Raw genomic sequence first — 27,980 nt, 5'->3', positions numbered from 1 at the left:
CAGATGCCATAATGTAATTACTGCCCCCTTTTAAACTGGAGTTTAATTGGAAAACTGCAGCAAATTCTGCATCTCTTTAATGTGGAAAAGAGAGTGTGATTAAGTTCACTTCACTCAGTGTCTGAAGCAGAGCGGATCTCGAGCATGGCACAGAGTTTGTTAGTGCCCCCATCAGCACAACAAAGCAATCATCTCACTTTAAACAGATATAAAGCCTGAAGGTGTAGTCTTGTGTGGATCTTGTTCAGGTCATTTATTAAAATAAATACATTTATAATGTATTTATCTTGGTTGGTTGGTTTTGTGTGGGTGCTTCAGTAGGTGAATTAGAAGTTGAGGTAGTGGCTGAGCTGAAGTAATTTTCATCCTGTAATTTAGTATTAACAAATAAAAAGCTCAAATACTATTAATCTAGTAATGGTTCAATTATTTGGAACAAATTGTTAGGAGTTTGTTTACATCCAGCTCAATTTATTTGTTACTAAAATAATTCATTTAAAATTTGAGAGCCGTTTTTTGAGTCTAAAATTAATAAGCATTGGGCTATAATTTGTATTTTTGTTTAACGGAAGCAGTATCTTTAAATATCCGGTGTTTATAACGGGATAGTATTCGTAAAAGCAGCACATAAAATAATGTAACTGAAGATAATGCATGTACGTGCTGTTCATTTGTGATCCACTAGAGGGCAGTAAGGCACCCAAGTTCAGTAAAGCTGCAAGGAACTTTGAAACGACAGATTTTTTGACAGTGTGATCTAATTTTTACGTTTAAATACACATTTATATTCCTGTTATGCGCGTTTGAAAATGTGATTCCAGCCATTTTGTGTGGTACGGTAAATCAGATTATTAGACCGAGTGCCACTGCATTTTAGTGAAAAAAAAAAACCCTCTGAGAAAACCAGTCAGGAGGAGGCGGCTAACCGTTGGACTTTTTCAGTTCATCAGCGAAGTCTGTGGACGTTTTCGAAGACTGCAGAGAAGGTTGAAAACATTACTTTTTTAAACTGCAAGTTTTAGGAGATAATTCTAAGGTTCAATCAGCTGCGGTGCTAGCATGTTGCTAATAGCCAATATGTTGTTGCAGCCAGTAAAACGGAGGAACCTTCCTTGTGGAGCGGCCTGAACTTGCGTTGTGTTTGTGTTGTGCGTTAAAATATCAGTTTTTGAACAGTTACAGACTGTTTAACGTCGTTAAAGTGCATGTATTAAACATTCCCGAAAACAACCTTGGAAATAAACAATGAATAAAAATAACAATGTAAGAAATAATTTAACTAATACTTCACATGTGTATTTTTTCAAATAATGACAACTGAACTGGAAAGAGACGCCACTAAGTGTCAGTGGAAACCTTGCTGACACTGTCTCTACAGTCACATTCAGTGGTAGTAGATATAAAATAAGTTTAAAGTCTATCAGTGTTGACAGATTGTTAAAGTACAAATTATATTGGAAAGAGACATTACTGTAGTTTAAATGCTGAAATTCTGAGTTCTATACAGTTATCAATCGGGGAAAATCAAACCTAAAGAGGCTACTGAATTGTACATGGGGGAAGGTGGAGAAATGAAGTAGCCAATCCTCTCAAAGAAAGCCTCACCAGTTTGGTGCTAAATTTGGACTGTCTTGGCCTAAGTGTGGTCCAGAGCTTTATACATAAGTCAGGATCACTCAGACTTCTTTTTGCCAGTGGATTGATGTCTGGTGCCATTTCTTGAAGGAACTACAGTGTATATAAGTCAAGAATATAGTCTTATAGGGGTGTGTGTGTGTGTGTGAGAGAGAGAGAATGGTTTAAAGCAAAAACCTGGATAACCTTAGTTTTATACTGTAAACTATTGTTTGCATTTGCAATTGTAAACAGACAGTAATCATAGCTGCATGATATTGAATGGGGGGGGGGGTGTTATATATTCCAGTCTGCAATAAAACTAGTAAATAAAGCTGTATACAACTATTAAATAAAAAAAAACAGTGTGGTGTTAGCTGTTTAGCACTGCAGCGCTTCAGAAAAGTCTTTACGCAGTCAGACGCACTGTTGACTGATTAGTTCTCCACTTGTTCTATTTGGGCTTAAGTACTTTGTAGAATAGCCCCAGGTTCTCAGTTGTTTCTTTTCCCCAAAGAAACATACCGTTTGACTTAAGATATCAGGCCATCAGCAACCTAAAAAAATGTTAGAAGGGCCAAAATATCAGGGGAAAAAATAAATAAATAACCATTACTGTTACCAACTGACTGTATTTACACACAGTACAAAGTGGTTTCCAGATTCTGGGGTTTTGTTTCCAGCAGCATTCATTCATTATCTGTAACCCTTATCCAGTTCAGGGTCACAGTGGGTCCAGAGCCTACCTGGAATCATTGGGCACAAGGCGGGCATACACCCTGGTGGGGGCGCCAGTCCTTCACAGGGCAACACACATTTTTTGAGTCACCAATCCACCTACCAACATGTGTTTTTGGACTGTGGGAGGAAACAGGAGCACCCGGAGGAAACCCACACAGACACAGGGAGAACACACCACACTCCTCACAGACAGTCACCCGGAGGAAACCCACGCAGACACAGAGAGAACACACCACACTCCTCACAGACAGTCACCCGGAGGAAACCCACGCAGACACAGAGAGAACACACCACACTCCTCACAGACAGTCACCCAGAGTGGGACTCGAACCCACAACCTCCAGGACCCTGGAGCTGTGTGACTGCGACACCTACAGGCTGCGCCACAGCGTCACCCCTTTTCCAGCATCATGTGGAATAAAAACATTTGTCTTTCCCTTTACATCCTACAAATAAAGATGTGGATTGACTGTACCTCAAAATGAAGAACTACAGTATTGGAAAATGCAGAAACAAACCTCACAGTACATGCAGTTAACATTGCTACTTTGTAGGTAGCAGAGAATACTTTTTTTTTATTTTAAATGCACATCCTGTATTATGTTGTTCTTTTGTCCGTCTCTCAGCAGGAGTGTGAAATTGAATTTTGGAATTTAGAGTTGTATAACATTACAGTGTCTGAGGAAATGATAATAGAGAAGAGAGTATTTAAATAGAGATTGTTTTAAGAGTTAATTATGGTGCATGTAACAGAGTGGGTGTTTGTGGCAGCTTGAGTGTGATCTCTGTCTGGAAGTCTGTGTCTGCACTCCCACGGGACTTGCTTAAGGTGATCTCTGGACCCAAGAGTGGGGGCTATTCTGTGAAACTGGTGGAGAGCTTTCATGGTCCTGTTGATGTGACAGCTAAGAGGTCAAGAGGCCAAGACATGCATCATACTAGATTAAATTTAAAGCTCACAACAATAAACACAGCCTCCAGTCACCATCATCCTCAGTAGTGTTTTAATGTTACTTGATATTTTAAAGATGGCACCCTGACTGGTTTATTGTTGTGAGGTAGTATCAGGAGAACCTTGCTAGTGGCTGTGTGTACATGTGCTGGTTGTTGTGGTTCTATTTGGGACAAAGCCCAGGGCTGTTTTCAGTCCCAGTCTGACCCTGATTTTTACAAACAGCAGAGATCTATGTAAAGCATGTAAAATCGCACCCGGAAGAAACCCACACAGACATGGGGAGAACACAGGGGCAGCCATGGCCTAATGGTCAAGTGAAGAAGGCTTAGGATTGAGAGGTAGTTGGTTCGATTCCCATAACTGGCAGCAAATTTGGGAGTAAAGGGACAGCACTGTCTTTTCTCTCGATCCACGGCTGAGGGGTTGCTCCCAGGGATGGCTGCCCGCCGCTCTGTATGTGTCCACGGTCCTTAGTGCACTGTGTATGTGTGTGTTCATGGCCACAGATGGGCTAAATGCAAAAGACATTCCATTGTACAATGACAAATAAGTACGCATTTAATTTCACATTTCATTTTTATTTCATATCAAACTCTCCACAGACTGTGACATGAGGCTGGATTTGAACCCACAACCCCAGGACCTTAGAACTGTGTGACAGCGATGCTGCCTGTTGTGTCGAAATGCTGTCAGTGTGTTCAGTCCAGTCCTATTCATTTCTTTAGCACTTAGTGTCCCAGGGACATTTTGAACATACATGCAGTTTGGTGAAAACATTAGTCACAGCCACAGCAATGATGAGTGACCAAAAAAGAAAAGGTTTTGGAGTGTGTTTTTGGAGCCCACACAACAATACAAAGTTTGACAGACATGGGGCATTTATTTTCATTTTCTTAATGGCTCTGGGCCGCCACATTTGTGTTCCTCAGAGACATGCCTATCAAAAAATAATAAAAGCAGTCATGAATTGGTGATTACTTTAGTAGTTATGGATTATTCATATCTGTGCAGTTTCTATAATTACTTCCTCCCGAGGGGAAGCTTATCCAAACTGAGCAAATAGGCTTTTGCTCAGGCAACTTTAACCTGGCCTTGTGCAGGCGCTTGCTTTGCATGATAAACTGAGATTGCCTTTTGTGCTTTCAGACTCTTCGGTGTTCATAGGACCGCTTTAGACTTTGTCACGCACAGCACGGTCACTGAGAGCGAGAGGAAAGAGACTCAAAAGGTATCAACACTTCAGCACAGGTAAGGAGAAAACTATAGTGGCATCTGACAATAAAACTTGTAATTTGAGGGCATTGACTCATAATCCCCTCTAGTTCAAATACCTTCATTTTAATTTGGACCCACAATGTTAACATGGCACTTAGAGAATAAAAGTTGTTCTAATTCATGTTCTTTTTATAATTACTTAGACACCAAGCGCTTGTAAACATTTCACTATGGTAAAGAAGCTGATTGTTGATGTGGACTGTGGTGTGGACGATGCCCAGGCCCTTATGATGGCTTTGGCTGTGACTGATGTCCAGATCCTTGGTATCACCTGTGTTCATGGCAATGCCAGTTTGGACAACGTGTGCAGAAATGTCTTGCGTGTGCTGAAAGTTTGTGGCCGGCTGGAGGTACGTCTAAGTTCAGTGATGTCTTGTTTTCCCTTTGCTTTTCTTCAGAATATGTAATATAATGTGAACGTCAGAGTTAATATTTATACACATACAGTGATATATTAACCGTCTTTTGTCACACAGCCATGCAGAATTACCTGCTACTACCACTTTTCTTAAGGTTTTAACATCTATAGGAATGTTAAAATCATATAGGACATATACAGTATTTTAGTTAAACAAATAAATCACTAAGAAAAGCTGAGGGAAGCTAAAACCTAATTTCCAAAATAGTTGGCATGATGTGCAAATAGGGTACAATGATATGTAAATGATAAACACAGTTTTAAACCTAGAAATGTTACTGCTTTTTCAAAATGATTTGCACATTTGATATCAGCAACACAAATATATTTTGGGACATGTTTACCACTGCTGCTTCACCTCTTCTTTTAACAACACAATCTTTAGGAACTGAGGAGACCAATTGCTGTAGTTCTGAAAGTGAAATATTTTCCCCATTAATATCTGATATAGGATTTCAGCTGCTCTAAAGTCGTCTTTGTCACATATTTCATAATGCACCCAGTGTTTTCAGCTGACAAGGTCTATGCCAGTTATAAAAAGCAAACTTTAAAATAAAGCCATGTTGTTGTAGTGTCCACATTCTGCATGGTCTTGCTGACATATGCGAGGCCTTTCCAGAAAAGGATGTCAACTGGATGGCAGCATTTGTGGCATGGCTGTGCTGTATTGGCTGGATCCGGGCTCTGTGCTGATAACAAGCCAAATTGTCCCTCATCTTACAGGATGTGCCATTGCCCCATTTTTTTTAAACTTGTTGTTGGCATTAAATTCATAATAAAATGAATAAAAAAAAAAGAATAAAATCTGTTCTGTGTAGAATAGAAAAAGGGTTAGGGTGAGGATTCTGAGTACATGGCTTTCTAACTGTTTTAGTGATTGATTTACCAGACTTCAGGGTTTCTGGCGTTTTGATGACTATGGAATATTTGGATGTATTCTATAGATTCCTGTGTTCAGAGGGGCATCAAAACCGCTTCTGGGAAAGGTGCTGAGTGCACGTCATATTCATGGGAGTGATGGGCTTGGTGATGCTCCAGACCCTGACGCTCCTGGTCTGGAGCTAGTGCAAGAGGAGGGAGCGGTTTCAGCGATTATCCGCATGGTCAGTGAGAGTCCTGGGGAGGTATGTTCATTTTGTGGTTAGTTGTTCTTGTAGGTGTTTTTTTTTCCTGAAAATCTTTTTACTCCAAGTATGCTTCTGAATATTAAGTAAAGAAGGTTTGGTTCCCTCAGATAACTTTAGTGGCTTTAGCTCCTCTTACAAACTTGGCACTGGCTGTAAAATTGGATCCTACCCTACCACAAAAGCTGAAAGGACTTTACATCATGGGAGGCAACGCAGAGTGTGGGTACATTTTATCGTTTTATTTGTCATTATACAATTCTCTTCAGCTAATATTTTCAGTACATATTCAGTACATAATGTTATTTTGGGTTTCTTCATTTTTACTAATTAATAAAAAACTTTGCATACCATTTCTTTAATGGAGGAGTATGAAGATTTATTAATTACACTGTGTTTAATGTAATTACTGTATCAACTTTTGTCTTCAGCTAGAGGTAATACTACGGTATGCGGAGAATTCAACTTTTCAGCCGACCCTGAAGCAGCCTACATTGTGTTAAATGAGTACCTGTGCCCCACTTACATTGCCTGCTGGGAGTTCGCATGTCAGTGTAAATTACCCTGGGTAAAGTTCAAATTTTCTTATCATATAATTTATTACTTATAGGTATTCCTACATTAATCAGCTGGACTTAGTTACAGACCTTTATCAAAATCCTGAGAAAGACAAACGTAAAATGTTGTAATCCATTAAAACATTTTATGGAAAACACATTTCCATAAAAGAAATTATCAGCAATTGTAGGAGAAACTAACCAGACTGGTTAAAACATGTGAACACAGAAGTTGATAACTTCCTGGATGAGATTTGGAACTTATAATGGGGGTCAAACCATCCCAACATTTAATATATATGGGAATAACATTTCTATCAAAAAATCTTTTACCATGGGACACCAAGTTCAGTTAGTAGCACCATACAGGGGTTGGACAATAAAAGTGAAACACCTGTCATTGTAGTGTGGGAGGTGTCAGGGCTAAATTGGAGCAGCCTGGTGGCCAATCTTCATTAATTGCACATTGCACCAGTAAGACCATGTGCATCCAATGGTTCAAACACTGTGTCCTGAAGGCGGTGCCGTGTATCAGGACGACAATACACACAGCGAGACTGGTGAAAGACTGGTTTGATGAACATGAAAGTGAAGGTGAACATTTTATTATTATTATTATCACGTAGAGACCTGGCCACTATCCTGCAAGAAGAATGGCTTCAAATCCCTCTGACCACTGTGCAGGACTTGTGTATGTCATTCCCAAGACCAACTGACGCTGTATCGGCCGCAAAAGGAGGCCCTACACCTCATAAGGGCCTAATAAATTACTGTGGTCTAAAACCAGGTTCAGATTCATTGTCCAACCCCTGTACTTTCTTAAACATACAAACATTCTTTACTGAAATTAATTAAAAAGTTTAACAACAACCCATCTTTGATTAAAATCACTTTTTAATGACATGAAAATTATCTAGGGTTTTTTTTTCTTTTCTTTTCTCTGTATCTCAGACACCTTAACATCATCTGAGTGCCTCTTACCTACAGCAGGCAATATAGCTTCAAAGAAGAGCGCCAGCATCAGCCCAGTACACATCCTGAAAACAAGACCAGTGCTCAGTGTAAATAAACTGTTACACATGGAAACCAAACTGAACTTCAATTCTGTATTTGATCATTTTTCATGATTAAAACAAGCCCAGAAACTCAGAATGCATCTTTTTTTTCCTGTAAGCTCCTTTAATCATGGCCCTTTGATGTCTAGTGTTGATCCTCAGATTTTAAAGCAGGAGCTTTTTTTTAAAGTTAAGATAGAATCATTAGGAGTGCAGACATTATTGACAGAACTACAGGTAAAAAGCATTAACAATCTATTTTTAAAATGGGGCGCTCATCTTGCCCTCCTATTGTCATAGATAACCCACAGTAGTAACGTTAGCCAAAATATCTTTTACACCTCCCAGATTTGTACTACTGCATTAAAACAGCTTGTCCAAACTGACAAACAATTGGATTATTTGTCCCTGTTATGGAATAAATAATAGAGCAAATATAGTTGTTGCCATCTATATTTATAATCATTTTTTTTATCAATTTGTTATTGCAGATCTACTATTAAAGCAATTTGCCTCCATGTAACATGGAGATCTGTTAAATGTTTCAGCTTTCAAAATTTACAATGAGTCATCTTATTGATGGAATATGTGCCCCCTGAACCAATTAATTACCCCCTATGGCTACTTTCATAATTGTGGGTTAATTGGGGTGTTCTTAGTTGAGACAATTTTCTAGGATCAAATAGCAGTTGTGCCCTGTGAAGGACTGGCGTCCCCTCCAGGGTGTATTCCCGCCTTGCGCCCAATGATTCCAGGTAGGCTCTGGACCCCCTGCGACCCTAAATTGGATAAGCGGTTACAGATAATGGATGGATGGATGGATGGAAATAGCAGTTGTGACTAAACCTGTGTAGAGCTTAATGTCAGCTGAAGAGCTCTTGTCCTTGAGGGGCATAGTCCTGCAGAACTTTGTGTTGTGCAGGACTATAAATAGCATCTGTAGGACCCTGGATACCATGCAAATGTGGCCCAGTTCTGGCAAAGATGCAGCACTCTTGGCCCACTGTTGGTACTGGCAAAATACATCTGAACCAAATATGTCCCACATATTAAAAATGCACATCTGGCCACATTTTACAAAAACAGATCTGGCCCACATCTGCCAAACACATGGCTGTGCTGGTTGTGGCAAACTGGATGTGAGACAAAGTGCCTCAAAAAAGTGACTCCAATTTGGTGTATATGTAGCCGTCTTGGCTAGCGGAAATTGTTTACTCAAGTGTCGTCATTTCATATGTCAAGTGGTCCATGGATCTGGTGTATATAAGTTTGGTTTAATTTTGCGCTCTGAGTCAAAGCAGTGCTATGACCCTCAAAAGATGAATGAACTACTCTATTCAGTAAAGAGTACTAGCTATTAGTTGTGTGAAGATGCTAAAGATGTACACTGTTTTTACAGGAGTTTTGTGACGACTGGCTGGCTCAGGACACAAATAAAGCAAGATTCATGAACAGGATCTTCGAACAAAGAATGAACTCCAGCCGCATTAAGGGAAATGAAGTCAAACTGATGGCAGGAAGGGGATTCCTTTCATGTGATTCTTATGCTATGGCAGCTGCCGTTGATGACACGTTTATCATCGAGAGTGACCATAAGGCTGTCACAGTGGAACTTGCAGGTACATATTCCAGAGCAATGATGATTGTAGATCACCTGGAGATTCTCCAGAAGACTCATAAAGCTTACATCTTGAAGAAGGCAGACTTAGAAAAGTTAAAGGTGTTACTGATGAATGCCTTGAAGTGAATTTTATTTTCTCATGTTTCCACTTACTGTGACTGTAATTCTGCAACAGTGATGTTTTCATATGATTGTTATAGCATTTTTAAAACCAGTACTTTTAAACTAGAGCATTATGATGGATTTTTTACTGAAGATGATATGTAAGGTTAATTAGCATAAGATTCCTGCCCAGTAAAAACCCATTTAAATGATGCTGAGATGTGGAGATTTGTCTGAAAATGAAAATTTGGACCAAATTGGACTAAACATCCCAAATATAAATGTATATTATTGGACTAAATAAAAGCCATGATGGATAGATTGGGTTTACCCTTGGAAATACAACAAATAAAAATTTTTAAAAAAAATCCATGACTTTTTGGCAACCTGGAATGAGTCCTAGATCAAGTCATTTTTCGTGCTGTGGGAGACTGAAACATGGATACTGCTTCCTGTTTTGGTGCATTGAAGAGCCTACTGGAGATTCTCTGAAAACGTCAGTTCTGAAAGTTCACCAGTACTGCAGTTTTATGTTTTCCTGCTCATCCAGCTTAAAAATCACACTTATGTAATGTTATAGGGGAAGAAACATTAATTATGGCATATGATATGATTTGGTAAGTGACATGTAAGGCTTTCAAACCGCTCTTTTGTTATTAGGATACATTATGAAGAATAAAATAAGACACTGTTGCTTTTGATAACAGCTGAGCTCAAATTCCTGAATAGTGGCAAATACTTCACAATACTTTACAACATCTCCACAGTACACACAGACCTATTTTTTCTAACTTCAATTTATGTTGTAAATGATGTCTGTGGTTGCCTTGGTTCTACAGCACTGTATACAGTTAATGTAATGGTTTAACTTTGGTTCCAAATAATATATATATTCAGGTGTAATCCATGGCACATGCCTACTGAACAAGGTTCATTCATTCATAGTCTGTAACCAATTATCCAGTTCAGGGTTGTGGCAGGTCCGGAGCCCACCCAGAATCACTAGAGACGCAAGGTTGGGGTACCAGTCCCTCGCAGGCTGGCACACACTCACACCCACAGACACTCCTGAGTAGCCAATCCACTTACAAACACTTTTTTGGACCGTGGGAAGAAACCGGCACCTGGAAAAAACCCACCAAACTCCTCACAGACAGTCACCCGGAGCGTGTCTCAACCCCAGGACCATGGAGCTGTATGACAGCGATAATACATGTTGTGCCACTGTGCCACCGTCTGAATAAAGTTATTATTTAAGAAATAGCTGTTAAGATCAAATTGGTAGCGTCTGAATCAAGATCTCATTTCCAGCTCTAAGGACAAAGGAGACGACGTAAATAAAGGTCCAAATGAATGAATGATATACCCTCTGTACTTCAGAACATTTTCTTCAAGACTACAGCGGTGCTGGATGATAACACTTTGATTGAATCATTTTATTGTCATTTTTCCAGACTTTGTGTTACCATAACACACACACGTTATAGGAGTCTGTGTAGCTCTTGGCGCCTAAAGACCCCAGCCAGGACACCAGGTATGTCACAGTTACAAGATTCAACCAGATTTGCACAGTCCACCTCCCAGACATTCACATTAGCCTTCTCCACCCAGAACAGGACTTTCTTATCCCACAGTACACTGCTCTCACCACAACTAAATAAATAGATGAATTACTGAAAGTCAGCAGAAGAACACTCTCAGCAGCAGTGTAGCTTCACAGATTCTTTCAGTGGAAAACATGACACACGAAACATGGGTAAGATCCACCAGGAGTTGGTGAAAGGGGAACAAAAAAAAGGCTGTAGAGCAAAGATGGACTATAGTCTGTAATCATAGAATTACAAATTACATCTGTGTGGTCAGTGCACTGCTGAAAAAAACAGCATGACCAGCTCAAGTTAGTCATTCTGGTTTAGCTGGTTGACCAGCTTAAATCTTAACCAGCTTAGGGTATGTTTTCCTTGAAATTTGATGGTTTAGCTGGACTAAAAGCAGGTTTAACCAGACCAAGCTAGACAACCAGTATGACCAAGCTAGACCAGGCTGGTTGACCAGTATAACAATTCTGTTTGACCAGCATGACCAGTATAATCAAGCTGTCTGACCAAAATGACCAGCACCACCAAGCATGGCAAAAATCAAATGCAACATTTGCTATGCTGGTCAAGAGCTTCTACCACCGTCCAGTACTCGTCCTTTGTGCTTAATATGTTATATATAAATGTTATACGTTATATTGTTATGATACGTTATCATACATGGTCCCAATAAATGGCCCCTTGAGTCATTAAAAAAAATTGTGGCCCCTATTTTAGTACCCCTGCTCTAGTGTGTGTTAACTATGCTGTGATAGTGTTCTAGTAGTGTGTGTGTGTGTGTAGTCGTATCTATGATGGTGTTGGAGTTGTAGTAGCACCACTAGAGCCTGCAGTGCCCTTGGCGGCGCTCTTCCTCTCGGCGGGGTTCATAAGAGAGAATCTGCTCCGGTGCTGTGCTCTTCTCTTTGAGTCCGACTCTCAGCCGCAGTCATGGCCCTGCTCAAGTCCTCCAAGATCATTTCAGCTGTCGGGGCTTATTCCCCGGCTCTGGGTGTGCTGCCTCTGCGGGCGAGGTAACGTGAGCCTTTAACGTGTCTTTTAGTTAAACACGGGGAAGCGTTTGAGCTCTGGGTTGAAATTAAAACTGCATCACTGCGGTGAGGGAGCACAAGGACAGCAGCTCCCTGGGCTGTTAATGTTACTTTAACGTTATACCACAATGGGCGGTGGTTACTTTGACCTTTGCATTATCGTGAAAGGAGATATTTGAGCTCTAATTTTTGTCTTTAATGTCTGTATAGTAATTATCCACGTTATACACTTCAGGACTGTGTGGGTGTATGTGTTAGCTATGATGCTAACGTCTACTCGCTGCTGTCTGCAAACTTCAACAGTTAAACTTTTCTCTCGATCACATTGAGAAATACTTTAACGGTGCTGTGAGGTTGGTTTCACGGCGGAACCGCTGGGGATGGGACACAACAGCCCCGGTGTAACTAACTTATCCGACCTAGCCATGGCAGCTAAAGCTAGTTAGCATGTGTAACGAGCCCAGGCCTTTCTGACAGCCCAAGGTTGTTCACTTCTCAGGGTGAAATTAGCTTAGGAGCTTATGGCTGGACACGTTTAAACTAATTTCATTTACATACAGCCAAGCTGAATGATAAGAGAAGGGTAGGAATAAGACAAACCTGGTTTGTAAAATATTAACCTGTTTGGGTTTAGTCCCATATCTCTCCCTGCTTCCTACACACTACACTGCAGGGTCATTAAAGCACACTCCTACAGCCCAGCAGTGCACTGAAGGTTAAAGAGGGTAACACTTCAATGTACCATTTTGGTGAAGAAGCCATAATTACAGCACCTTTGCTGTACATGAGAGAGAGCAGGGAGAGTCATTCACCTTCCTGAAACATTCATGTGTTGTGAACTGGCTGATGTAGAGGCAGGAAACCTGACTTTTCTGCTTTTCTAGGCAGTAGGGAGTCACTTCAACATCCATCAAGGTGTAGTGTCTAGCTGGATGATGAGATGATGGCTAGTTCTCTCACTACACATCAGCGGTTTGATAGAGAGGCAATAGGCCAAGGCAGGAAACCCACCCTGTTTAGGATGCCAGTCCGTAATGCATCACACACTCACCCTCACTCTGATGTAGGCAATCTAGATTCTTGCCTGTGGGAGGAAACCTACAAAACTACTCACTGTCACAGGACCCCAAACTTTATTCATTATCACTGGCCAAAAATGCATGTGATTCTCAGATCCTGTTGTTTATTGCTAGCACTAAAGTCTAGTTAGTTTCAGAAAGTGTGATTTGTTTTAAATTCATATCCACCCTAGTTGTTAAATCATGTCTGGTTTACACCTGTAGGATACAGCTCATGCTATTAAACGTAGAGGACTGTTTCAGTGATGGGTTAACAAGTATTCTCTCAGGCCTTAGGTCATTAAACTTACTGGGGTTACAAAGTGCTTGTTTCACAAGGCACAGAGTTAGATTATCAGATTTATACCAGGCAAAGGTTGCGTATCCCCTTTACATGGATATTTAATCTTATTTTTTTGAGGTATTTTCGCTTGTAAACTTAATCTCTTGCAGCTCAAGTATTTCAGATAAGCACCTCCATCTTTAATGAGGGGCCCACATTAGTCTAATAAGGATACAGTGCACCTTGTCACATGTCTGAAACCTACACAACTTTACAGAAACAAAGCCTCCTACAAACTCACACAGTGAGGTCATATATAGTTTGGTTTCATGCATATTGCATGCTTTGTTTATTGGTATTTTTACCTTTTGCCTGTGTTTAGTGTATTGAAATAGTGTATACCTGTGTTTATGATGATGCAATACACCAAAACACCACAATGCTATAAGGTTTTTGCCTTTTTTTTTCTTTTTTTAATAAATAGTTCAACCACAACATAATTTTCTTTGAAATGTTCAGAAGCATGGCCTCTGTAGACTTGTTTTATATTCATCCAGAATTTGTTTCTATAGTCATGCTATGAATCATGGTGCTGGGAAGAGAACCCATGGTTCCTCATGTTACACGTGGTTCTCCTGTGTAGTTGTGATATTACAGATGGCTAGTGACTGATCTGAATGTACGTGCAAAAAAAGGGGTTTGATGTCTGAGTGAGTGGTTACAAGGTGGCAAGGTTTGAGTTCATGGAAACTAAAGGACAAACCTGATCTGTACAAATGTGTAAGAATATATTAAGCTTGAGGAGTTGTAGACTGATGTGGAGATGCCATATATATATTCTCACAGCTGGAACAAAGTCCTGTTTACCTCTGTAGAGGGCTTTGTCCAGTGAGTGTCTGTACGTGGCTCAGGGTTGGTTGTGAGCCGGAGGGTGGGGACTGGATGGCAGACTTGGCCTGAATTGGGTGGTATGCAGATCTATTACAGATGTAGTCTTTTGTTGGCATTTCACAATGTCTCATTCTTTATATGAGCCCAACAGTAACTCATGTAACAACCAGTTGATCAGATTGTTTTACCCACTATAAGGTGGTCTTTTCACATGGCCCTCAGAAGTAATCCTCATTATTGGGGGTAACTTTGCTCAAATCCTTAGCTAATTCATCATGGGGGAAAAATGTGCACCATACCAGCTACCTTTTGGGTAGTTAAACAGCAACATCAAGCTAATCCCCATTGAGGTTACACTAATAGCTGGGGTAAAACATAATAGGGGAGTGTCTGTGAGGGTCAAGCTATATTTAAGGAAGCTCGGTCATTGACAGTGCTCCACATACTTCAGAGATCACAGTCATGTAACTCAGCAGTTTAGTTTGCCTCTGAAATACATACAACCTTTATCTGACCTTTCGTTGACCATACTTTGGAACGGACAGTCACTACGTACATTCAAATCCCATACATTTAAAGTTAGGAAACAGATTATTTACAAACTTCACATGTTATTGTCTTGTTTAGTCATTATGTACCTACTGTAAAACAGTCCATGAGTCCTTTTTATATTAGGGTTTTTTTTTTCTCAAAGCAAAATTTGATTGCAAATTAGTTTGTGTAAAGACCCAGAACATCTCACTTTAATCTTGAGTGCTCAAAACCACACCGTGCCAAACTGTCTTGTAATCGTGGTTGTCTTGTACACAGTGCAGTGTTAGGTTGCCCCTGATTGGTCTAAACCTGTTATGTAGAAACTGATTGACCCCATTTAAAACTTAGAGCAATATTCTTAATAACACAGGCTAAATTCTAAAACGTTCAGCTCTTAATTTGAAAACTTCAGTTTCAATATTAATGTGATTAATCTTTCAGCTCTGTTGTAAACTTGAAGAATTGTGCCTTTTTGTAGCTCATGGTGGACCGAGGTACAGATGGGTCCACCTGACCCCATCTTGGGAGTCACAGAGGCTTTCAAGCGTGACACCAACACTAAGAAGATAAACCTTGGAGTCGGGGCTTATCGTGATGACCAGGGCAAGCCCTATGTCCTGCACTGCGTCCGCAAGGTTTGATTTTTATCACTTATATCTGATGGTTTAGATGTCTTTCATCTTTGTGGGTCATGGCAGTGTATCGGTACCAAAGTGTTATTGAGGGTCTAATAACATACCTATGTGGTAGCAGTATTTATCTTAAATATTTTCGGTCAAGTCTCTTTGCTTCTGCCGTCCAAGCACCAAAATGAATGGTAGACATTACCTTAACCTCAAGTAACTGTTGATGTTCTCAGGCTGAGTCTCAGATTGCTGCCAAGAACCTGGATAAAGAGTACCTTCCTATTGGTGGCCTGGGAGAGTTCACCAAGGCTTGTGCACAGCTTGCTCTTGGACCTGACAGTGAAGTCCTGAAGAGTGGCAGGGTAAGGAAAACATACCAATATTTATTTATTTATTTTTTAAATATATTTAATGATTAAAAGGGAACTTGTCTGATAAATGTCTTTTGGTCTGAATGTGTTAATTTCTCTTTTTCTCTGTAATGCAGAGCATCACCGTCCAGACCATCTCAGGAACTGGATCTCTGCGTGTTGGAGCAAACTTCTTGGTTGGTGTTTTTAGTTCTGTTTCTGATTTAGGTTTTGAAGGAATGACTGAATGATCTTCTACCTTTTCTCTTTTTAAATTAATGATCACTTTTTTTGCTGCAGTCACGATTCCACAATGCGGCGCGGGACGTGTACCTGCCTAAGCCTTCCTGGGGCAACCACACGCCCATCTTCAGGGATGCAGGCATGCAGCTGAAGGCTTACACCTACTATGACCCAAAGACTTGTGGTTTCGACTTCAAGGGAGCCCTGGATGATATTTCAGTAAGATTCTTTTTTTTTTATTATTATTTATTTATTCAATCAAAACAGGCATCCAAACAGCAAGTACTGAATTCATCCCCCATCGTATTGTAACCTCATATTTTACTCTGTAGTTAAACAGATCCCTCTAAATCACCCGAGTACATGTCCATACGGGCACTGTCTAAATTCTTTCTTAATTTTTTTAGCTAATATATTTCAGATAGTGATGCATGTCCCTGTATTAAAGCCGCAAGGATGTCTAATAAATATTATCAATTTTTTGCATTGAACAATGAAAGGTGTGCTCAGCTAAGCCTTACATTTAGAATATAGAGGAACATGTAGATATTGGGAGAATGTGATTGCATATTAGATACATTGATGAGAACACAAAGGTATTGAAATTTTTGAATATCTGCTTTCTCCCTCAGAAAATTCCAGAGAAAAGTGTGATTGTATTGCACGCGTGTGCCCACAACCCCACAGGAGTGGACCCCAGGCCAGAACAGTGGAAAGAGATGTCTAGTTTGATCAAGGTACTGTTTGTTGCAGTTGTGGCTGGAATAAGTCAAAGAAATTGATAACATTTTATTCTTCTTTCTAAATTTTCTCACACGGTTTAATCTCTCTCTCTCCTTTTTGCTTGCTCTACCCCTTTTCGCACACTCATGCAGCAAAAAAATCTGTTGGTGTTTTTCGACATGGCCTACCAGGGCTTTGCCAGTGGAGACATTGACCGGGACGCTTGGGCTGTGCGCCATTTCATTGAGCAAGGCCATAACGTTGTCCTGTCTCAGTCCTTTGCTAAGAATATGGGACTGTACGGTGAGTATTGCACATGGTGACATTGTTGTATCGGAGTAAAAAGAATCTTTATGCATTAAACTGTTGTTATACAAGAAAATGAACATTGCTGCTGCTTCAGCTGTGTGGCATCCTGATGCTGATTTGTGGGTGTACAGGTGAGCGTGTTGGAGGTTTCACAGTGGTTTGTAAAGATGCTGAAGAGGCCAAACGTGTGGAATCACAGCTGAAGATCCTCATCCGGCCAATGTATTCCAATCCCCCCATGAACGGAGCTCGCATTGCCGCCACCATCCTTAACACACCTGATCTCTACAAGGAGTGGTTAGTGTGAAAATGATTTTTGACTTTCACTTAGATTGACTATTTGAGAATAACAGTAACAATCTCTACCTCTGCCCTGCCCCAGGCTGGTGGAAGTGAAGAGCATGGCAGAACGCATCATTACCATGAGGGAGATGCTCGTTTCAAACCTTAAAAAAGAGGGATCCGTTCACAACTGGCAGCACGTCACTGATCAGATCGGCATGTTCTGCTTCACTGGCCTTAAGCCAGACCAGGTGAGTTGGCTGACCGGCCTGTTGCCTGTACGGTTATTTCGTAGAGCAGTGAAATACAACTTGGTAGATGGCACCAGTTTGTGAATTCCATGTCCCATAGAAAAAAAGCTTTCGTATATAGTTGTCAAGGCATTTATTTATTTTGGCATTTTTACTAACAAATTAAGAAAATAGATTGGTTTGTTGTAGTGTTATGGCACCAAAAAATGATGTGCCTGTAGGTATATATGCCAGGATATTGTTTATTTGCTACTGAATGAGTTCCAAAAAACATTTTTTTTTTTTTTTTTTGAACAATGACAGGGAATCATGCTTTATACAAGTAGGCTTTTTACAAAATGGTGCCTTATGTAATTAAAACAGGAGCATCAGATACTTCAGAGGCACTTTTTTAATTCTCTCCACCACCACAAAGTGTTCAGGGAAGCTCAGTTTAACATCGCTTGTTGTATTGTTACTCAAATGCCTTTTTTTTTTTTTAAAAAAAAACCCGGAGTTTTGTACAGGTGACCTTACTGTCTGCTGTTTGTTTTTGCCAGGTTGAGCGTCTGATTAAGGAGTACTCGGTCTACCTGACGAAGGATGGCCGTATCTCCATGGCAGGAGTAACTTCTGGAAATGTGCCCTACTTGGCACATGCCATTCATGCAGTCACCAAGTGAAACTAGTGTCTCAGTGTTTGTAGGGATTTAGTGGCAGTGGGTGGACAGAAATTGGAGTTGCACAGAAATGTATTTCACATCCAGTAAAATTGTTTCTCTTTTTAGGAGAAGTGTGAATAGGTCCATGCTGTAAACTGAGCTCATCCTAATTGGCACTATTATTGTTTACCTCTGAAGATCCAGGGTAGTTTAACAATAGCACTTATCATGCATTTCCCTTTGACAAGAATAGTCATCTAGGTGAAATTTATATTGCACATAAAGTTCCCAAAGATAATGGTGGCTTATAAATACATATATTTTTTAAAATCTAAATTAATATAAACTTTTGAAACCAAACTGAAAAGTGTAGAGAGTCAATGGCCCCATTAATGTGTAATCATAATGAATCCCAAACTGTTGAGGGCCAGGCTAAAGCCTGAGCTGCTTCATATTAAACTTTGCACAAAGAAACACTGCTGTAGTAACTGGGAATGAAAAATATCCAGGTCTTTAATCATTGAATTGTAAATATCTTTTGTCTAATTTTTTGGCGATGTTTGGTCCCTATTTATTCAATGATGGAAAAGCCTAAAAACAATAATCAACGGTTTGTTTGAAACCTACATTTCTTGAGCTGTCTAGGTGAAAATGTCCTGTTTTCTCTGTTGAAGTGTAGCTGAAGTCTGCCACCCAGTGTCTCTGAGAGTACAGGCTAGACACAGACACACACCATGGACCCAAAGTAAAACTTGTTCATTTCAGAAACGGTTAAATCTGTGTTAGAACGTTACCCACAGAAAACATCTGAGCAGTTTATCTGCCTCTTCTCACGAGGTTAAATGCATGATTTGTGACTTTAATCTGTTATAAATGGTTGATTTCTTTGATTTTGTTTGTATAGTTTGGTTATTTCTAAAGCAGATTCTGATCAGGTTCTCAAGACTCTCTCTGTACAAGTATCTGTCGCACTAACAAATGAAATGTCACATGTCTTATACAGTAAACAAATAAAGGTGAGCTTATAAAAATAACCTGGGAGTTTGTGGCCTTCTGTGATAAATTATGGTGTAAATCAGTATTATATTTAGGGTGGAAGGTGCATCTTCAATGAAACCCACCAATATTGCAGACTTTTTTTTGCAAAATGTAAATTAACAATTTGGTGAGAAATGAGTAGAGAAACCATGTTTACTTATTATTTATTTGTGAAGATGTAAACATGGCCTAAAACCATAGTGTATTTAAAGTGAAATGGTTCCTGTAGGGTGTTCTGAGGAAGAAGTGTCCAAATTGAACCTAGGTTTCCATATTTTAACATTAAACGTTATTTAAATGATCAAAATATCTGCACTTTTGTTGTAATAAGTGTCAAATTGTATTGAGCACATCACTACCCTAGAGCCAACAGCACTCAAAAGAAATTAAGACACTTTCCCTACATTTGCAGCTTTTGTTCTGCTCTGAATAACGCTACATCACAACAGTAAAATGAATGTGTGTTTGGGGGTGGATCTGTGAAATGTTATGAAAAAGCCTTTATGCTGACATCTAGAGGCCTAACTTCAATATTCTCATCCCTGTGACATCATCTGTCCACAAGATGTTTTCCCAGAAGGATTTTGGCTTACTCACATGTATTTTGGCAAACTGCAGCCTAAGGTTGTGATGTCTCTATCAGGAGTGGGGTCCCCTTGGGTCTTCTGCAATTCTGTTTAATTTCATTCAAATGTCGATGGATAGTTCGCGCTGACACAGATGCACCCTGAGTCGGCAGGACAGCACAAATTTCTTTGGAACTTGATTGGGGCCGCTTATCCATCACCCGAACTATCCTGAGTTGCAACCTTTCATCAATTGTTCTATTCCGCCCACGTCCAGAGAGATTAGCTACAGTGCCATTTGCTGTAAACGTTTTTTTTTTATATATATTGCCCACACCTATTACTTGCCACAGCTGAGTTTAAACAAGCAACACACGCTTGAAACTAATTATTTACCCATGATTTTTAAAACTTGCCAATAATTTTGTCAAGTTTTGCATGAAATTATATACATTTTGGCAGATTTTTCCTCTGTTTTTTGAAGGAAAAGCAAATAAACATGTATAACAGCATTTGTAATTGCAATAATTTTCTGGGAGAATTTTTTTTTCCTGGAAAAATTATAGGGGTCAACACTTTCAGCCATGAATTTTTTACAGAATTAATTTATTAAGGGCTGTAGAACAAATAGCGTGAATTTATAACTCTTCATATCTTTAGTGTAGTGCACATAAAAATCAAACAATTGCAAAATTAATTTGAGATTTACTGATTAGATAAAAACATTGGTGCAGGCAGCAGTAAGGCTTTTGTTGCTGAGAATAAAGGTATGATTTTTATGTTCACTCTTTATTAATTGTATTTGCATTATATATTTATTATGAATTTTGTTTCATCACAGCATTTCTTAATGACTGAATGTGCAATTTGTGAAAGTAAGGTGGTTTTCATTTAACCCTTACATTCGCAAACTGAGTTCGCTGAGGTGATAAAATGTCTGCCTTTGGGCACCCTTCCTCATCTCCTAGGAGATCTGCATATTCAGATTTCTCCATAGTTAGGAATGTCTTCGGTTCCTCTCATAGTTCATAAACTTGTGACAGTTTTCCATGAGATAGCCATCTGACGTCTGTATGCAACAGGAAGCTTTTCCATGGTCTTGCCTTTACAAAGTTTACGATGTGCACTGGGCTATCCAACACATCTGAAAACATTTTTGGCAAAGTTTTAGCAACCAGCGTCTCGCAAGAGGGTGGAGATATATTGCTGTCAAGGCGGTCTGAATTTGAAAACAATACAGTTTATACATAATGCGTAATACATATAAGATGGTGGTGATTTAAGCAGATTTCAGCCTTTTTTCATGGAAACGTACAGTTTCATAGCACAACCTATTTTAATTATAAATGTAGAATATTTTTGTGATAAAAAAAAAATATGTCAGAAATTTTCACAGCACACCTTCCTAAATATTATACCAGTGTATAACTGATGTTATTTGTTTCTGACATAAAATTAATTTTTAAAGTTTAAAGTTACAAATAGCATATTTAAACAGTCAAAACTGATGTAATAAACTTTTACATAAGCAGTCTAAATGTGATCACAAATAAATGTTCATTCATTTATTCATTTTCTGTAAACGCTTATGCAATTCAGGGTCACGGTGGGACCGGAGCCTACCCGGAATCACTGGGCGCAAAGCAGGAACACACCCAGGAGGGGGCATCAGTCCTTCACAGGGTGACACACACACACACACACGGGCACTTTTGAGTCACTAATCCACCTACCAACATGTAGTTTTAGACCGTGGGAGGAAACCGGGGCACCCGGAGGAAACCCACGCAGACACAGGGAAAACACACCACACTCCTCACAGAAAGTCACCCGGAGGAAACCCACGCAGACACAGGGAGAACACACCACACTCCTCACAGACAGTCACCCGGAGGAAACCCACGCAGACACAGGGAGAACACACCACACTCCTCACAGACAGTCACCCGGAGGAAACCCACGCAGACACAGGGAGAACACACCACACTCCTCACAGACAGTCACCCGGAGGAAACCCACGCAGACACAGGGAGAACACACCACACTCCTCACAGACAGTCACCTGGAGGAAACCCACACAGACACAGAGAGAACACACCACACTCCTCACAGACAGTCACCCGGAGGAAACTCACGCAGACACAGAGAGAACCCACAACCTCCACAGAGAATGAACAAAAGGACTGATTTCACATGCAGAGAATTCAGTGCTTATTCAGTGCTGTTCATATTGTAGACATTCATTTACATAAAGCCCAGATTGCTCTAAATCATTCAAGTCAAGACTGTTAATCTGAATGGTGGGAAATGCTTTACCTGGAGGAATTCTGCTTTTTAATCAATAAAGCTGTTTAAACAAATGATTACGGCTGCTTAATAATGCAGAAGCTGGATGCGGGTTCAGCGTGTGATAAATCACATCATATTGTGTCAAACGACTCTTTTCTGAGGAACCTGTGAAAAGCATTAACTGCATGTTTCATTAGAAGAGAACATAATGAGTTCCAATAACTGGGTTCAGTGCAGTGTGTGAGGAGCTACACTTTGCTGTACATGTTTTAAAAATTAATTAAATATATATTTATTTATATAATTTTTTAGCCCCAAGTGTATTTTCTCCCTAATAATCAAGCATCTCAAGTTTTAACCACGTCTCTGGTTAAAATGACATGTCTTATTGATTACATAGCTACAAAATTCAAAGCCCTGCAATTTTAATGTAGTTACTCTTAATTTGTGTATTCAACGATCTGGAAAAAAAATCATCACATGTGGCCTGTAAATCATTCGTTCATCTTCTGTAATCATTTCAGTCCAGAGTCCAGAGCCTACCATTGGGTGCAAGGTGCCCAGTCCATCATAGAGTATCACACACTCACCCAATCACTTACACCCTCACACCTGTGGACATTTTTAAACAGCCAGTCCACCTGCCAACATTTGTGTTTGGACTGTGGGCAGAACGTCCAGACAGAGCTCCCAGAGAAAACCCACACAGAAACAGAGAGAACACACCACACTCCTCACAGACAGTCACCCGGAGGAAACCCACACAGACACAGGGAGAACACACCACGCTCCTCACAGACAGTCACTCGGAGGAAACCCGCCACACACCTTACAGACAGTCACCCAGAGGAAACCCACGCAGACACAGAGAGAACACACCACACACCTCACAGACAGTCACCCGGAGGAAACCCACGCAGACACAGGGAGAACACACCACACACCTCACAGACAGTCACCCGGAGGAAACCCACGCAGACACAGAGAGAACACACCACACACCTCACAGACAGTCACCCGGAGGAAACCCACACAAACACAGAGAGAACACACCACACTCCTCACAGACAGTCACCCGGAGGAAACCCACACAGACACAGGGAGAACACACCACGCTCCTCACAGACAGTCACTCGGAGGAAACCCGCCACACACCTTACAGACAGTCACCCAGAGGAAACCCACGCAGACACAGAGAGAACACACCACACACCTCACAGACAGTCACCCGGAGGAAACCCACGCAGACACAGAGAGAACACACCACACACCTCACAGACAGTCACCCGGAGGAAACCCACACAAACACAGAGAGAACACACCACACTCCTCACAGACAGTCACCCGGAGGAAACCCACACAGACACAGAGAGAACACACCACACTCCTCACAGACAGTCACCTGGAGCGGGACTAGAACCCACAACCTCCAGGTCCCTGGAGCTGTAACAGAGACACTACCTGCTGCAACACTGTGCTGCCCTAAAATAATTGTGGTCTTCTCAAGTAAAAATAGTATGTTTTAATTCCATGTGTTTCAAATACTTAGGAGGTAAACAATATTAAAATGCATAGAGGTAGTTTTTTTTATTAATTACACCAATATAAAGTGGGAAACCTGATTAAAAATAACATTAAAATATAGTCTGTACATGAATTGTAGGAATTACTAAAAAACATTTTAAAGAATTGTACGATAAGGGTCAATGACGTGATGCTCATTTTTTGTGTACATATGGGTTAGATATATATATATATAAAAAATTTAAAATAATTTGACAAATTATTTTCAAACATCATTTTCATCAAACACTAATCTTAAAGTTTTGGATTTATTCCATTTTGAGAGTGTATTAAGAGAATTAAATAGAACTGTTTCACCATTTGACTTTTTCCTGTTTGAGACCACTTTGATCATATTCAGGGTCAAGTGTAATTTATGGGGCAAATTATATTATTTTTATAATTTAAATAGAGACTGTTTAGCATGAACAGTTTTAACAGGGTTATATTTAGATTGTTATTTATCGATTTTTGAAAGGTCAGTTTTTTATTTTAAATCTAAACTTCCATAATACATTTTTTATATTTTATTACGATGCATGTAAACAGTATGTTTAAATTATAAATAAGTAATATAAATATATTTATTATAAATAAAGTGTGCTTCTTGTCCCCCAGTCGATCCCACTTACAAGTGGCTGGCCACAGAACGTGAGTGAACGCAGATCTTGCTTAGGTTTCTGACACGCTGTTTCCTTTATAGTGTTATACTAATGTGAAACAATTGGTTCACATCTCATCAGATGACAGGAACTCACACTGATGGTTATCAGTTCTTACAAATTTAAAAATTATTTACTGAAATATCCAGTTCTGTTTACATTAATGACTATTTCCTGTGTCAATTTCGTGTTCTTTTGCTGTAGAAGGTTTGTGGTCAGTTTGTGTAATCAGTATCTTGTCTAAAATACTAATATTGTACAAAAAAGTTAATATGGATTATAATTTAATACTCTACTACGCTGGAATATGGGTGTTTAAACCATTTTTACTCAAATGGTCAAAGAATATACGTAAAACAAGATGTTAAGGCACATGGTCTCACAAAATGCCATAAAATCTAAATTTAGAAAAAATAGAATAAAACATTATGGGATATTATAAAATAAATGACTAATTTTATGAGCAATTGCATGAACTCTAGGAGGTGTGAAATATTATATATTTGTCATTTTTTGTGGTTACACCATTTGACAATTTAAAAGGCAGTACGTTTTCTTAAAAAATAGTATAAATATCATATTAAATAATATGAATACAACAGAACCACAAAATATACACTTTCACAAACCTCAGGCATGTTTTGTTTTAAAAATGTTTTGTCATCTTCCCAAACCTTATCTGTCACTGACCCATAAACACTTTTTTTGACATAGTCCTAGTAAACCACATTCGGGTTTGTGTATGTGTGTTTTACATAAACAGTCCTTATAAACCTGTGTGTCCCCACAACCCATGTTTTGTTGAGTCCCCTCAAACCTGTAAAAAGTCAGATGATACTTTCCCATGTTTTTGGATCCAAATCAAAATTTAAAGTGTGACGTATCTTAATGAAACCAAACTACATTTCTGGCACATATTTACTTGGTAGGGTGTCAGGAAAGGTGTGTCCTCATAAACCTCAGAACCCAATAACCTTGGATTGTGTGTGTGTGTGGGAATGGGACTGAACTGGCCCTCTTTTACAACAGAGAAACAGTCTCCGGGAAGGGAATCCAACATTCTAGAAAGATCCCATTAGCTCCACAGACCTGAACCAAGACTTTTAAAAGCAACCATCCAGCTCCTAATCCTGCCCCAAACAAACAGGTGGCCTCCATAGACCAGGACCATGGCTCTTCATATGAGAGGTGACAAACACACAAGAGAGCAAAAAAACATTCTGACTCACCTCATAGACCTTGCTCAAAATCTCTTCAAGAGGATCACACTGGCCACAGACTGGAACCAAGCCCTTTCAGATGTGAGTGAAGTGAATGGAAAGTCTCTTCTTTAACTTCAGATGGATTCAGTTATTGCCCCTTACTGAATGGACCTGGGGTAAAATAAAAGCCCTTTCAAACAACAAAGACCTGGAAGTCTCCAAACAGAACCCAACACATTCCACAGAATAAAACCTAACAAAAACAGCACATTTCGTCATCACAGAAAACTACAAATCTCCAATGAAACTAAAAACTATTCATAAAGAGCTGATGAACTTTACAATCTACAAACGACCCTTGTTTACAGCATCCATTGTGTCAAAATTGTTGCTTTCTGAAAATAGGACTTTATTTTGTTGTTGTTTTGACTGTTGTCTTTAGATGCGGCTGAATGTGGGTTCTCTTTTTGGGGAAATGCGTTTTAGAGATTTCTGTTTTATTAATTGCTTGATTGATGTACAAGACTGCTGGGAAAACTGCTGAACTGAACCGAACCGAGACAACACAGCTGACTCCAATTAGTAATCATTCAAGTCCCAGACAGGTGGAGGCTGTTGAAGCTTCATCCTGATTGGCCAGAAGATTTAAAGGCTTAAAACAGTGACATCTGGTGGTTTGCCGGAATCACAACAGCCATACTCTCCAGACTGAGCACACACAGACCCAGGATCAGTGTTTACCATTTAGCTGTGAGACAAAGAATAGAAAATGGCTTAGTTGTGAACATCTGAGTGAAGAAGGAAATAGCTCTCACTCAATTTCTTTAATTTTTCATAAAGTATTTCAGTATTTCTTTGAAAAACAAGACATCAAATCATTTTCAAGAGCTAAGGAAAGTATTAAATGATTTCAGACTTCTTTGTACACCTTTGTTTAACTTGTAATTCAAAATTCAAACACTCCTGAATTCAGTGATGGATTCTTCTCGCTCGCCGTTTTCAAACTACTCCATTTTTGTTGAAAAAAGTTACAAAGGAGCAGGAGAATGTTTAAACTTTGAATTAAGATTATATGCTACACACACACACACACAACCACATGAAGAAAACACTTTAAAACCGCTAATACATGTCTAATCCATATTTAACTGAAATACACCTACGACCCCAAGACCTCATTTGTTTCTACCGCCACTCAAATCATACCTGCTCTGTGGTGGGCCTGACCGCTGGAGAATAAGATAACATAACTAAGTATGTAGAGCATTAGATGGACTACAACCTGTGATTGTTGAACTACTAAGTGCTCTTGTGTGGTCAATAGAGCTGATAAAATGGACACAGTGTAGAAACAAGGATGTCATAATGTTGTGGCTGGTGCAGATATAAATCGTTACACGTTTGTCCAGGTTTCTCCATCAAATATAAAGTTAAATCAGAGAAAGTGCACATCGGAGCCTCTGTGAACCAGCTGCAGATAAACCGCCAATAACAGGCTCTAGAGGGCGTTTGGACCCCCAGAGGGCATCTGAACTCCAAAACTGGGTCCAGCTGGTTCTACAGGTTGGAATCAATCTTTGAGACAGATCCCAGTGTTGCCACAGACCAGAACATAGCCCTTCAGAAACCAATAACACTGGATTCATGTGTGTGTGTGTGTGTGAGTGACAGACTTTAATGTTCTCTCTCGTCTCTCTCTGTGCAGTGGGGGCAGGTCTTCGTCTAGAGGAGGGTATAAAGGAGTGAGTCGAGGAGCCTCCAGGCCGACTCCCCCAGCTCCAGCAGAGAGGAGACCAGGCTTCTTGGCTCTGCCCCAACCCCAGAGCGCTGCACGACCGTTCCTCAAACCTGCCTTCTCTCACCTGGGCTGATCCTCTAGCCTTGTCTCGTTCTCAGTGTGTTTTCTTGTTTTGTAAAATCTGTGTATAGTGAGTGTTAGCATATTTTTAAATGTTAGATGTATATTCTCTCTGTGTACAGCTCACTTTTGGATTCTCAGTGTCACTGTGTACAGTTTAGCTTGGTGTTTTCTTCCTTATTTCTGTCTGAGGTCATCACTCCTCGGGCTTGAAATTCGCATCACCGGGGTCTTTGGATGTGTGGACTTAGTTTTTGGTGACTTCCAGGGAGATTAGGCGTAAAACTCCCAATGTTCAAGCCCAGAATCGAACCACAGCCTCATGCATGTCATAGTTAGAAAGGGTGTACCCAAACTTTCATCGTTTGTAAAGTAACCCTAATGTCCTGACGGCACCACTTTGGAAACACCCGCGCCCTTTGAATTTGGGCTCTCGAAGGTGCTCCTTTTCGGGCTTGCTACTCGGACGAAGAGGGTCAAGAATTTTTTCTAAGTCTGACTTTAAAACGTCCCACTGGGA

The 27,980-nt window shown here is 39.9% G+C and overlaps 2 protein-coding genes across 3 annotated transcripts; both read left to right on the top strand.

Annotated features, from left to right (window-relative positions):
* Nucleotides 1-695: 695 nt before the first annotated feature.
* On the top strand, nt 696-9,802 carry LOC136709897 (inosine-uridine preferring nucleoside hydrolase-like). 2 transcript variants are annotated; one of them, XM_066685465.1, is made up of 7 exons: nt 696-986; nt 4,457-4,558; nt 4,729-4,935; nt 5,948-6,106; nt 6,238-6,349; nt 6,559-6,695; nt 9,139-9,802. In XM_066685465.1, the coding sequence occupies exons 3-7, from the start codon at nt 4,756-4,758 to the stop codon at nt 9,484-9,486; spliced, it is 936 nt and encodes a 311-aa protein (XP_066541562.1). In that variant the 5' UTR covers nt 696-986; nt 4,457-4,558; nt 4,729-4,755; the 3' UTR covers nt 9,487-9,802. The 2 variants fall into 2 exon arrangements, with proteins under 2 accessions (XP_066541562.1, XP_066541561.1); XM_066685464.1 differs by having other exon boundaries at nt 5,948-6,127.
* A 2,112-nt stretch (nt 9,803-11,914) lies between these two features.
* Nucleotides 11,915-19,299, top strand: got2a (glutamic-oxaloacetic transaminase 2a, mitochondrial). Its single transcript, XM_066684760.1, has 10 exons — nt 11,915-12,073; nt 15,336-15,492; nt 15,717-15,845; nt 15,971-16,030; nt 16,134-16,295; nt 16,709-16,813; nt 16,952-17,102; nt 17,240-17,405; nt 17,491-17,641; nt 18,181-19,299. Exons 1-10 carry the CDS (start codon nt 11,991-11,993, stop codon nt 18,301-18,303), a joined length of 1,287 nt encoding a protein of 428 aa, XP_066540857.1. The 5' UTR covers nt 11,915-11,990; the 3' UTR covers nt 18,304-19,299.
* Nucleotides 19,300-27,980: the final 8,681 nt, after the last annotated feature.

This window comes from Hoplias malabaricus, chromosome 11 (genome assembly GCF_029633855.1).
Source record: "Hoplias malabaricus isolate fHopMal1 chromosome 11, fHopMal1.hap1, whole genome shotgun sequence".
In the NCBI taxonomy this organism is placed as follows: domain Eukaryota; kingdom Metazoa; phylum Chordata; class Actinopteri; order Characiformes; family Erythrinidae; genus Hoplias; species Hoplias malabaricus.
Note: the sequence above shows the minus strand (reverse complement) of the source record. Positions and strands in the feature narration are given on the sequence as shown.